Genomic DNA, 13,763 nt, shown 5'->3' with positions numbered 1-13,763 from the left:
CTTAAGTCATGTCGACATTGACCCATGTCGACCTTTAACCCTGTCGACCTTGGGGCCAGTCGACCTTCCGGGGTCGACCTTATGACTGTAGACCTAAGTCTGGTCTGACAGATGTACCGATTCCGCACAAAAAGACTTGTGCAATGTGCATACATACTTACCAATCATCCACCCGATATATCTGCCCAGCAGACCATTTCACTATGCCCGCCCACTTGTGATGTCATATGTGTGTGATGTCATATGGTATATGCCATAAGCATTCATTTCCATATTAAGTGGATTTTCTAGCCCTGCTGTGAAACAAGAACATACGGTAATCTCACAGGAGCTGTGTGTCCTGTGCCGTGCGAGACGTTCCGTGCCGGGGGTGTGCGCACTGACATAAGCGGATGGTGCTTTACCCAGCGTCTTACTCAGCCAAGCAGCGTGCGCCACACAAGTTCCTCTCCTAGCTCTCTGACAGCCGAGTGACAGCCAAGCACAAACACGGTGGGTGTCTGTCTGCAATGTTTAGCGATTCGCAGCCAGGAGTCTGGCGTAAATGCAGGAAATATTTGGAGCAAAATGCTGATTTGGAGCAATCTGTTGAGTGAGAGGACGTGTCGGGCGGAAGGATTCCAGTCTGGCGCAGGGTGTTGACAGCTGAATATATTACTCACCCAGTGAGCCTTTGGGACAAGGCACAGCAGCAGGAAGGCCAAACTTGGTCCTGGGCCACCAAACGCCGGAGGTTAGTGTTTTTGGACATCCGTCATATATAACTACAATGACGAAGAAGAAGGAGGTCAGATTACAAAGCACAAAGTACTCCAACTGGTCAGATTACAAAATACTCACACTGGTCAGATTACAAAGTACTCACACTGGTCAGATTACAAAGCACAAAGTACTCACACTGGTCAGATTACAAAGCACAAAGTACTCACACTGGTCAGATTATAAAGCACTCACACTGGTCAGATTATAAAGCATTCACACTGGTCAGATTATAAAGAACAAAGTACTCACTCTGGTCAGATTAGAAAGTACTCACACTGGTCAGATTACAAAGTACTCACACTGGTCAGATTACAAAGCACAAAGTACTCACACTGGTCAGATTACAAAGCACAAAGTACTCACACTGGTCAGATTACAAAGTACTCACACTGGTCACATTACAAAGTACTCACACTGGTCAGATTACAAAGTACTCACACCGGTCAGATTACAAAGTACTCACACTGGTCAGATTACAAAGTACTCACACTGGTCAAATTACAAAGTACTCACACCGGTCAGATTACAAAGTACTCACACTGGTCAGATTATAAAGCACTCACACTGGTCAGATTACAAAGTACTCACACTGGTCAGATTACAAAGCACAAAGTACTCACACTGGTCAGATTACAAAGTACTCACACTGGTCAGATTACAAAGCACAAAGTACTCACACTGGTCAGATTACAAAGCACAAAGTACTCACACTGGTCAGATTACAAAGTACTCACACCGGTCAGATTACAAAGTACTCACACTGGTCAGATTACAAAGTACTCACACTGGTCAAATTACAAAGTACTCACACCGGTCAGATTACAAAGTACTCACACTGGTCAGATTATAAAGCACTCACACTGGTCAGATTATAAAGCACTCACACTGGTCAGATTATAAAGCACAAAGTACTCACGCTGGTCAGATTACAAAGTACTCACACTGGTCAGATTATAAAGCACAAAGTACTCACGCTGGTCAGATTACAAAGTACTCACACTGGTCAGATTACAAAGTACTCACACTGGTCAGATTACAAAGTACTCACACTGGTCATATTACAAAGTACTCACACTGGTCAAATTACAAAGTACTCACACCGGTCACATTACAAAGTACTCACACTGGTCAGATTATAAAGCACTCACACTGGTCAGATTATAAAGCACTCACACTGGTCAGATTATAAAGCACAAAGTACTCACGCTGGTCAGATTACAAAGTACTCACACTGGTCAGATTATAAAGCACAAAGTACTCACGCTGGTCAGATTACAAAGTACTCACACTGGTCAGATTACAAAGCACAAAGTACTCACACGTCAGATTACAAAGTACTCGCCACTAATTTAATCTCTCTCTCTAATGCTACAGTATTTCCAAGTCCTGCAACCTCTCCATTGCTATTTCTAACTCCTGCAACCTCTCCATTGCTATTTCTAACTCCTGCAGTGTCTCCATTGCTAAATACAACTCCTGCTACCTCTCCAAGGCAATCTCCAACTCCTGCAATATCTCCATTGTTACTTCCAAACTCCTGCAACCTCTCCAATGCTACCTCTAACTGCTGCAACCTCTCCAATGCTACCTCTAACTGCTGCAACCTCTCCAATGCTACCTCTAACTGCTGCAACCTCTCCAATGCTACCTCTAACTGCTGCAACCTCTCCAATGCTACCTCTAACTGCTGCAACCTCTCCAATGCTACCTCTAACTGCTGCAACCTCTCCCATGCTACCTCTAACTGCTGCAACCTCTCCAATGCTACCTCTAACTGCTGCAATATCTCCAATGCTACCTCTAACTGCTGCAACCTCTCCAATGCTACCTCTAACTGCTGCAACCTCTCCAATGCTACCTCTAACTGCTGCAACCTCTCCAATGCTACCTCTAACTGCTGCAACCTCTCCAATGCTACCTCTAACTGCTGCAACCTCTCCAATGCTACCTTTAACTGCTGCAGCCTCTCCAATGCTACCTCTAACTGCTGCAGCCTCTCCAATGCTACCTCTTACTGCTGCAGCCTCTCCAGTGCTACCTCTAACTGCTGCAACCTCTCCAATGCTACCTCTAACTGCTGCAACCTCTCCAATGCTACCTCTAACTGCTGCAACCTCTCCAATACTACCTCTAACTGCTGCAACCTCTCCAATGCTACCTCTAACTGCTGCAACCTCTCCAATGCTACCTCTAACTGCTGCAACCTCTTTAATGCTACCTCTAACTGCTGCAACATCTCTAGTGCTGTTTCCAATGTCTCTCTTCCAAGCCTGATTTACCCTATTATTATTTTATGTATTTCCTGCGAAGCCAGGCGCAGGGTTGCCAAGTTTATGGTGGCATTGGCTGCGTGTGATGTCACGAAGCCACCACGGCTCTCCCCTGGAGCGGTCCTGACACACCAGCGTTTACTGGCCGCCCCCACAATGGTCTGTCCCCGCCCCCTGTCAGAACTCTGGAGAATGTAAATCACAAGCTGCCGTTTTATGTGGTTGTGAAGAGAACATTTGACAGTTATTATATTTGACAAAAAGTCTTGAGAATTAAATACTGAAATCCCGACTTCTATCTGTATTCAGCTTCCCGGGTCTGAGGCAGGATAAAGCTGGGGTATATGATCGAAAGTGGTGACAGATAGTGTCGACAGCACAAAGGTCGACATGCTTTGGATCGACCACTGAAGGTCAACATGGGTCTAGATCGACAACTAAAAAGGTTGATATGGGCTAAGGTCGACAGGGTCATTAGGTCAACACAAGCATTAGGTCGGCATGGGGAAGGGTGAGAATCAAAAGGTCGACATGTTTTTTTTTTTACTTTTTTCTGTCCCGAATGTCGACACAGTCAACACGGACAACATATCGGTGCGCGGCTTCTGGCACACGATTTTATTCACCCGCCACGCCCTAGTGGATTGTAGGGCATGAATTACCGCCTGTTGGCACATGTCAGCTGAAAAAAAGTGGAAACCCCATGTCAACCTAATGCTTGTGTCGACCTAATGACCCCATCGAGCCAAGCCCATGTCAACCTTTTCAGGTGTTGACCTAGGCCCATGTCGACCTTCAGTAGTGTATGCCGACCTTACTGTTGTCAACCTAACGACCTATACCGTCAGATAAACTCTAAAGGGTCACAAATGAATTATGCCCATAGCAGAACAGTAAATCCAATGTGCTGAAATAAACAGAACAACCACAGAACGGTGGATCATTGTTTTCTGCAGGACCAGACACTATAAAAGTCCTTTCACATTACTGCAGAACAAACAGCTTATGCCGGGAGCCCTTTAGCCTGTAGCTATCCAGATATTGAGGAACTACAAGTCCAAGCATGCCCTTCCCTTTAAGCGGCACAGCTCGGACCTCACCTTCGCAGCCACTTGGCGACACCTCGGCGTACGGGTTGTCACAGCTGTCGCACTGGTGCCCAATCACTCCGGGCCGGCAAAAGCACTGACCGGTATCCACGTCACATGACCTCAAGGAAGAGCCAATGGGATAGCAGTCACATGGCAAACACGTATCGCTCCCTTTGGGGAGATAATGGAATTCCTGCAGTCGGAGGACAAGAGATAAACGTCAGTATTATTCCATCATTTCAGGATTCTATTGATTATCTTCTAGAACGTGCAACATATATAGAAGGTGGAATCCGATTGGTTGCTATGGGCAACATCCTATCTGTAATAGAACTCCCACCGTAGTAAATCTGTGTGTTCCCAATGCCTACACTTAAGGCCCCCATACACTAGGGCGACTTGTCCTTAGGACAAGTCGCCCCCGACTTCCCCCTGAGCTTCCCCGGCTGCTCCCCGGGGGAGCTTGATTAGATTGGCACTTGATGTGCCATTTTTTACATGTGATAAATCGTCTCGATTTATCACATGTAAAAAACCCGGGGAGCAGGGGGGGGGGGGGGCGCTAAGAGGTGGGAGCTGGTAGGAGCAGGGGGGCTGGGGACGCTGCGGGGGACACGTCTGTGTCCCCCGCTGCTGGGGACGCTGCGGGGGACAGCGTCTGAGCGGCGAGAAGGTAGAGGGAGCAGGGGGGGCTGGAGACGCTGCGGGGGACACAGGCTGCATAGAGCCGGGCAGGGGAAGCCGGCCGGGAGCTGTCAGTAATGAATAAAAAAAAAAAGCCCATACAATGAATGGGCAGCCTGTGATTGGCTGCTGAGCGCTCTCTCAGCCAATTGCTGACTGGCTGAGAGAGCGCTCAGCCAATCACAGGCTGCCCATTCATTGTATGGGCTTTTTTTTTTTATTCATTACTGATAGCTCCTGGCCGGCTTGCCCTGCCCGGCTCTATGCAGCCTGTGTCCCCCGCAGCGTCTCCAGCCCCCCCCTGCTCCCTCTACCTTCTCGCCGCACAGACGCTGTCCCCTGCAGCGTCCCCAGCAGCGGGGGACACAGACGTGACCCCCGCAGCGTCCCCAGCCCCCCCTGCTCCCTCCACCGCCGCGCCGCCCCACTAGGTCCCAAGTCGGGTGGTCGGACGTGCAGCAGGTCCGACCACCCGACGCAGATCCGATGCGCACGGGACCGCGCATCGGATCTGAGGGGACATCAAAACTAGCCGATTTTGGTCCGATTTTGGCCAGATCCGACTGATCTGGCTGAAATCTGACCAAAATCGGCTAGTGTATGGGGGCCTTTAGGTTGCCTATATGGTATACTGGCTCTGCTGACACTGGGAGATGTTTTAGTACAGATTGCATTGTGCCACGTTCCACAGACAATACTTATAGATATACAGTATGTGATGCCTGACACAATATAATGAGATAGTGCATCTAGTTCCCCTGTAGGGGGCAGCATTGTCTCCTACGTACCTTGCACTGACACTGCCCACTTGCTTTATCGCAGTCTGGATCGAAACCTTTATTCGTGTCACAGTTGCATGGTCCGCAGGTCCGATTCCCCCACCAGCCCCGGGGACACTGATGATCCACTCTGTGAGGGAAAGAGCACATGACCCTTTATATATCACACAGCCCTTCCCCCGGTGTACAGCCGTGCATCTGTGTACTAATGCCGGTATCAGCCCTTCCCCCGGTGTACAGCCGTGCGTCTGTGACTATATATATATATTTATATATACTAATGCCGGTATCAGCCCTCCCCCTGTGTACAGCCGTGTGTCTGTGACTGTGTACTAATGCCGGTATCAGCCCTCCCCCCGGTGTACAGCCGTGCATCTGTGTACTAATGCCGGTATCAGCCCTGCCCCCCGGTGTACAGCCGTGTGACTGTGTACTAATGCAGGTATCAGCCCTTCCCCCGGTGTACAGCCGTGTGACTGTGTACTAATGCCGGTATCAGCCCTCCCCCCGGTGTACAGCCGTGCATCTGTGTACTAATGCGGGTATCAGCCCTCCCCCGGTGTACAGCCGTGCATCTGTGTACTAATGCCGGTATCAGCCCTTCCCCCAGTGTACAGCCGTGCGTCTGTGACTATATATATTTATATATACTAATGCCGGTATCAGCCCTTCCCCGGTGTACTAATGCCGGTATCAGCCCTCCCTCTGTGTACTAATGCCGGTATCAGCCCTCCCCCGGTGTACAGCCGTGTGTCTGTGTACTAATGCCGGTATCAGCCCTCCCCCGGTGTACAGCCGTGCATCTGTATACTAATGCCGGTATCAGCCCTTCCCCCCGGTGTACAGCCGTGCATCTGTGTACTAATGCCGGTATCAGCCCTTCCCCCGGTGTACAGCCATGCGTCTGTGACTATATATATATATATATTTATATATACTAATGCCGGTATCAGCCCTTCCCCCGGTGTACAGCCATGCGTCTGTGTCTATATATATATATATATATATTTATATATACTAATGCCGGTATCAGCCCTTCCCCCGGTGTACAGCCGTGCATCTGTGTACTAATGCCGGTATCAGCCCTTCCCCCGGTGTACAGCCATGCGTCTGTGACTATATATATATATATTTATATATACTAATGCCGGTATCAGCCCTTCCCCCGGTGTACAGCCATGCGTCTGTGTCTATATATATATATTTATATATACTAATGCCGGTATCAGCCCTTCCCCCGGTGTACAGCCGTGTGTCTGTGACTGAGTAATAATGTTGGAATCAGCCCTCCCCCGGTACACAGCCGTGCGTCTGTGACTGTGCGCTATTGCCGGTATCAGCCCTCCCCCGGTGTACAGCCATGCATCTGTGTACTAATGCCGGTATCAGCCCTTTCCCCCGGTGTACAGCCGTGCATCTGTGTACTAATGCCGGTATCAGCCCTTCCCCCCGGTGTACAGCCATGCATCTGTGTACTAATGCCGGTATCAGCCCTTCCCCCGGTGTACAGCCATGCATCTGTGTACTAATGCCGGTATCAGCCCTTTCCCCCGGTGTACAGCCGTGCATCTGTGTACTAATGCCGGTATCAGCCCTTCCCCCCGGTGTACAGCCATGCATCTGTGTACTAATGCCGGTATCAGCCCTTCCCCCGGTGTACAGCCGTGCGTCTGTGACTATATATATATATATATTTATATATATTAATGCCGGTATCAGCCCTCCCCCAGTGTACAGCTATGCGTCTGTGCGCTAATGCTGGTATCAGCCCTTCCCCCGGTGTACAGCCGTGTGTCTGTGACTGAGTAATAATGTTGGTATCAGCCCTCCCCCGGTACACAGCCGTGCGTCTGTGACTGTGCGTTATTGCCGGTATCAGCCCTCCCCCGGTGTACAGCCGTGTGTCTGTGACTGTGTACTAATGCCGGTATCAGCCCTTCCCCCCGGTGTACAGCCGTGCATCTGTGTACTAATGCCGGTATCAGCCCTTCCCCCGGTGTACAGCCGTGTGTCTGTGACTGAGTAATTATGCCGGTATCAGCCCTTCCCCCGGTGTACAGCCATGCGTCTGTGACTGTACTAATGCCTGTATCAGCCCTCCCCCAGTGTACAGCTATGCGTCTGTGCGCTAATGCTGGTATCAGCCCTTCTCCCGGTGTACAGCCGTGTGTCTGTGACTGTGTGCTAATGCCGGTATCAGCCCTTCCCCTGGTGTACAGCCATGTGTCTGTGCGCTAATGCTGGTATCAGCCCTTCCCCCGGTGTACAGCCGTGTGACTGTGTGCTAATGCCGGTATCAGCCCTTCCCCCGGTGTACAGCCGTGTGTCTGTGACTGTGTGCTAATGCCGGTATCAGCCCTTCCCCTGGTGTACAGCCGTGTGTCTGTGACTGTGTGCTAATGCCGGTATCAGCCCTTCCCCCGGTGTACAGCCGTGTGTCTGTGACTGTGTACTAATGCCGGTATCAGCCCTTCCCCCGGTGTACAGCCGTGCGTCTGTGACTATATATACATATTTATATATACTAATGCCGGTATCAACCCTTTCCCCGGTGTACAGCCGTGCGTCTGTGACTATATATACATATCTATATATACTAATGCCGGTATCAGCCCTCCCCCGGTGTACAGCCGTGCCTCTGTGTACTAATGCCGGTATCAGCCCTTCCCCCGGTGTACTGCCGTGTGTCTGTGTACTAATGCCGGTATCAGCCCTCCCCCGGTATACAGCTGTGACTCTGTGTACTAATGCCGGTATCAGCCCTTCCCCGGTGTACAGCCATGTGTCTGTGTACTAATGCCGGTATCAGCCCTCCCACGGTGTACAGCCGTGCCTCTGTGTACTAATGCCGGTATCAGCCCTCCCCCGGTGTACAGCCGTGCCTCTGTGTACTAATGCCGGTATCAGCCCTCCCCCGGTGTACAGCCGTGCGTCTGTGACTATATATACATATTTATATATACTAATGCCGGTATCAGCCCTCCCCCGGTGTACAGCCGTGCCTCTGTGTACTAATGCTGGTATCAGCCCTTCCCCTGGTGTACAGCCGTGCGTCTGTGACTATATATACATATTTATATATACTAATGCCGGTATCAGCCCTCCCCCGGTGTACAGCCGTGCCTCTGTGTACTAATGCCGGTATCAGCCCTCCCCCGGTGTACAGCCGTGCTTCTGTGTACTAATGCCGGTATTAGCCCTTCCCCGGTGTACAGCCGTGCATCTGTGTACTAATGCCGGTATCAGCCCTTCCCCCCGGTGTACAGCTGTGTGTCTGTGTACTAATACCGGTATCAGCCCTCCCCCGGTGTACAGCCGTGCCTCTTGTGTACTAATGCCGGTATCAGCCCTCCCCCGGTGTACAACCGTGCCTCTGTGTACTAATGCCGGTATCAGCCCTTCCCCCGGTGTACTGCCATGTGTCTGTGTACTAATGCCGGTATCAGCCCTCCCCCGGTTTACAGCTGTGACTCTGTGTACTAATGCCGGTATCAGCCCTCCCCCGGTGTACAGCCATGTGTCTGTGTACTAATGCCGGTATCAGCCCTCCCCCGGTGTACAGCCGTGCCTCTGTGTACTAATGCCGGTATCAGCCCTCCCCCGGTGTACAGCCGTGCCTCTGTGTACTAATGCCGGTATCAGCCCTCCCCCCGGTGTACAGCCGTGCGTCTGTGACTATATATACATATTTATATATACTAATGCCGGTATCAGCCCTCCCCCGGTGTACAGCCGTGCCTCTGTGTACTAATGCTGGTATCAGCCCTTCCCCCGGTGTACAGCCGTGCCTCTGTGTACTAATGCTGGTATCAGCCCTCCCCCGGTACACAGCCGTGCGTCTGTGACTGTGCGTTATTGCCGGTATCAGCCCTCCCCCAGTGTACAGCTATGCATCTGTGTACTAATGCCGGTATCATCCCTCCCCCCGGTGTACAGCCGTGCATCTGTGTACTAATGCCGGTATCAGCCCTTCCCCCGGTGTACAGCCGTGTGTCTGTGACTGAGTAATTATGCCGGTATCAGCCGGTGTACAGCCATGCGTCTGTGACTGTACTAATGCCTGTATCAGCCCTTCCACCAGTGTACAGCCGTGTGTCTGTGACTGTGTGCTAATGCCGGTATCAGCCCTTCCCCTGGTGTACAGCCATGTGTCTGTGACTGTGCGCTAATGCTGGTATCAGCCCTTCCCCCGGTGTACAGCCGTGTGACTGTGTGCTAATGCCGGTATCAGCCCTTCCCCCGGTGTACAGCCGTGTGTCTGTGACTGTGTGCTAATGCCGGTATCAGCCCTTCCCCTGGTGTACAGCCGTGTGTCTGTGACTGTGTGCTAATGCCGGTATCAGCCCTTCCCCCGGTGTACAGCCGTGTGTCTGTGACTGTGTACTAATGCCGGTATCAGCCCTTCCCCCGGTGTACAGCCGTGCGTCTGTGACTATATATACATATTTATATATACTAATGCCGGTATCAGCCCTTCCCCCGGTGTACAGCCGTGCGTCTGTGACTATATATACATATCTATATATACTAATGCCGGTATCAGCCCTCCCCCGGTGTACAGCCGTGCCTCTGTGTACTAATGCCGGTATCAGCCCTCCCCCGGTGTACAGCCGTGCTTCTGTGTACTAATGCCGGTATTAGCCCTTCCCCCGGTGTACAGCCGTGCATCTGTGTACTAATGCCGGTATCAGCCCTTCCCCCCGGTGTACAGCTGTGTGTCTGTGTACTAATACCGGTATCAGCCCTCCCCCGGTGTACAGCCGTGCCTCTGTGTACTAATGCCGGTATCAGCCCTCCCCCGGTGTACAGCCGTGCCTCTGTGTACTAATGCCGGTATCAGCCCTCCCCCGGTGTACTGCCGTGTGTCTGTGTACTAATGCCGGTATCAGCCCTCCCCCGGTATACAGCTGTGACTCTGTGTACTAATGCCGGTATCAGCCCTCCCCCGGTGTACAGCCATGTGTCTGTGTACTAATGCCGGTATCAGCCCTCCCACGGTGTACAGCCGTGCCTCTGTGTACTAATGCCGGTATCAGCCCTCCCCCGGTGTACAGCCGTGCCTCTGTGTACTAATGCCGGTATCAGCCCTCCCCCCGGTGTACAGCCGTGCGTCTGTGACTATATATACATATTTATATATACTAATGCCGGTATCAGCCCTCCCCGGTGTACAGCCGTGCCTCTGTGTACTAATGCTGGTATCAGCCCTTCCCCCGGTGTACAGCCGTGCGTCTGTGACTATATATACATATTTATATATACTAATGCCGGTATCAGCCCTCCCCCGGTGTACAGCCGTCCCTTTGTGTACTAATGCCGGTATCAGCCCTCCCCCCGGTGTACAGCTGTGTGTCTGTGTACTAATGCCGGTATCAGCCCTCCCCCGGTGTACAGCCGTGCCTCTGTGTACTAATGCCGGTATCAGCCCTCCCCCGGTGTACAGCCATTCCTCTGTGTACTAATGCCGGTATCAGCCCTCCCCCGGTGTACAGCCGTGCCTCTGTGTACTAATGCCGGTATCAGCCCTCCCCCGGTGTACAGCCATGTGTCTGTGTACTAATGCCGGTATCAGCCCTCCCCCGGTGTACAGCTGTGCCTCTGTGTACTAATGCCGGTATCAGCCCTCCCCCGGTGTACAGCCGTGCATCTGTGTACTAATGCCGGTATCAGCCCTCCCCCCCCCGGTGTACAGCCGTGCCTCTGTGTACTAATGCCGGTATCAGCCCTCCCCCGGTGTACAGCTGTGTGTCTGTGTACTAATGCCGGTATCAGCCCTCCCCCCGGTGTACAGCCGTGCCTCTGTGTACTAATGCCGGTATCAGCCCTCCCCCGGTGTACAGCCGTGCCTCTGTGTACTAATGCCGGTATCAGCCCTCCCCCCAGTGTGCAGCCGTGCCTCTGTGTACTAATGCCGGTATCAGCCCTCCCCCGGTGTACAGCCGTGCGTCTCTGACTATGGCCTTGACATTTCCTTACAGTCAGATAGTAGTCACCCATCATCTCCCTCTGAATAACTCACCTGTGCTCACAGTATCTTCCAAAATGGCTCCCTGAGCACTCACAGGTATAGCCCAGTGTAGAGGTCTGGAGATGACGGCACACCCCTTTATTCTCACATGGGTTCAGCTGACATACATCCACACAGCTCTCCCCATAGTGTCCTGAGGAGACAAACAGAACCCTCATCATCCCCGAGAACACGGGACCTCCTCATTATCCCTGAGAACACGGGATCTCCTCATTATCCCCGTGAACACGGGACCTCCTCATTATACCCGAGAACACGGGACCTCCTCATCATCCCTAAGAACATGGGACCTCCTCATTCTCCCCGAGAACACGGGACCTCCTCATTATCCCTGAGAACACGGGATCTCCTCATTATCCCTGAGAACACGGAATCTCCTCATTATCCCTGAGAACACGGGACCTCCTCATTATCCCTGAGAACACGGGACCTCCTCATCATCCCTGAGAACACGAGATCTCCTCATCATCCCTGAGAACATGGGACCTCCTCATTATCCCCGAGAACACGGGATCTCCTCATTATCCCTGAGAACACGGGATCTCCTCATCATCCCTGAGAACACGGGATCTCCTCATTATCCCTGAGAACACGGGATCTCCTCATCATCCCTGAGAACACAGGATCTCCTCATTATCCCTGAGAACACGGGATCTCCTCATCATCCCTGAGAACACAGGATCTCCTCATCATCCCTGAGAACACGGCATCTCCTCATTATCCCTGAGAACACGGGACCTCCTCATTATTCCCGAGAACACGGGATCTCCTCATTATCCCTGAGAACACGGGATCTCCTCATTATGCCAGAGAACACGGGATCTCCTCATTATCCCTAAGAACACGGGATCTCCTCATCATCCCTGAGAACACAGGATCTCCTCATTATCCCCGAGAACACGGGATCTCCTCATTATCCCTGAGATCACAGGACCTCCTCACGTGTCTACTGGTAACATACATGATGATGTGTTCTGGGATCTCACAGAAGTTTTTATGCTGAGACTTGTAGTTCCGCAATACCTACAAAGCCACAGGTTACCATTGCCTTACTACACACCTGGGTGACAGACGCAGTCGTGGACCAGCCACTTGTCCACACAGGAGCTGTTTCCCTGGCAGGGGGCGGAAGCGCACATATTAGGGACGCTGCAGCCGGTTCTGACATTCAGTACACTGGTTGGCTTGGGTAAGGTAATGCCGCTAGATGTCTCGCCCAATCGCAGCCCCTGGAAGGTAATAAAGGACACAAAGGTGAGCACAATACACCAGGGATAACTACATGACGAATGTAAGATATATATATATATATATATATATAGACGTCACCTGTATGCAGCCCTCCAGGCCGTTCTGCACCTCTCGGCCTCCCATAACTCCTCCTACATAGAGGTGCTTGATTCTCAGTCCATGCAGCTCATTCCCAACATTTACTGTGTCCTGAGGGAGAGAACAACCACTGCTGAATGTCATAAAGCAGGATAACAAGAAGCCCATCCCACTACCTGTCCATGCCCTGCCCCAAATCAGAACAAGCCACACCTCTGCCTAGACCAAACAACCCACTTTCTTGCAAAGCCACACCCACTTTCCAATAGTGTACTTGAACGTATGGCGATGGCCATATACAATGCGATCTGGGTGGGATCTACAACCTAGGATCACGCTGCAATATGCAATCCAATCAGCACAATGTATGCTGCTGCAGAATGGGGATAGGAGCAAGCCCATGGGAACTGCTCTGCCATGTGCTGGGGGTCTGCTCATGGGGTTAGGCTGTGGGATAGGAAGGGGCGGGGTTAGGCTGTGGGATAGGAAGGGGCGGGGTTAGGCTGTGGGATAGGAAGGGGCGGGGTTAAGCTGCGGGATAGGAAGGGGCGGGGTTAGGCTGCGGGATAGGAAGGTTCGGGTTAGGCACTGGAGGGGAGGGTTATGCTGTGGGGTGGGGTTAGGCAGCAGGATAGGAAGGTTCGGGGTAGGCACTAGAGGGGATGGTTATGCTGTGGGGTGGGGTTAGGCAGCAGGATAGGTAGGCACTAGAGGGGATGGTTAGGCTACTGGCCGGGTTAGGCGGCGGGATAGGAAGATTCAGGTCAGGCACTAGAGGGGAGGGTTCGGCTGCAGGGTGGGGTTAGGCAGCGGGACAGGA

At 51.9% G+C, this 13,763-nt stretch overlaps 1 protein-coding gene across 4 annotated transcripts in view; it reads right to left on the bottom strand.

Annotated features, from left to right (window-relative positions):
• Positions 1-13,763, bottom strand: part of CELSR3 (cadherin EGF LAG seven-pass G-type receptor 3) — a 151,410-nt gene that overhangs the window by 44,193 nt on the left and 93,454 nt on the right. For all 4 annotated transcript variants that reach the window (XM_083155599.1, XM_083155601.1, XM_083155602.1 and 1 more), the window contains exons 11-16: positions 12,944-13,054; positions 12,675-12,843; positions 11,606-11,747; positions 5,596-5,716; positions 4,133-4,316; positions 663-764 (exon numbers count right to left, since the gene is read on the bottom strand). In XM_083155599.1, the coding sequence (XP_083011725.1) occupies positions 663-764; positions 4,133-4,316; positions 5,596-5,716; positions 11,606-11,747; positions 12,675-12,843; positions 12,944-13,054 (829 nt within the window). The remainder of the gene's footprint in view (positions 1-662; positions 765-4,132; positions 4,317-5,595; positions 5,717-11,605; positions 11,748-12,674; positions 12,844-12,943; positions 13,055-13,763) is intronic.

This window comes from Crinia signifera, chromosome 8 (genome assembly GCF_055691185.1).
Source record: "Crinia signifera chromosome 8, ASM5569118v1, whole genome shotgun sequence".
In the NCBI taxonomy this organism is placed as follows: Eukaryota; Metazoa; Chordata; class Amphibia; order Anura; family Myobatrachidae; genus Crinia; species Crinia signifera.
Note: the sequence above shows the minus strand (reverse complement) of the source record. Positions and strands in the feature narration are given on the sequence as shown.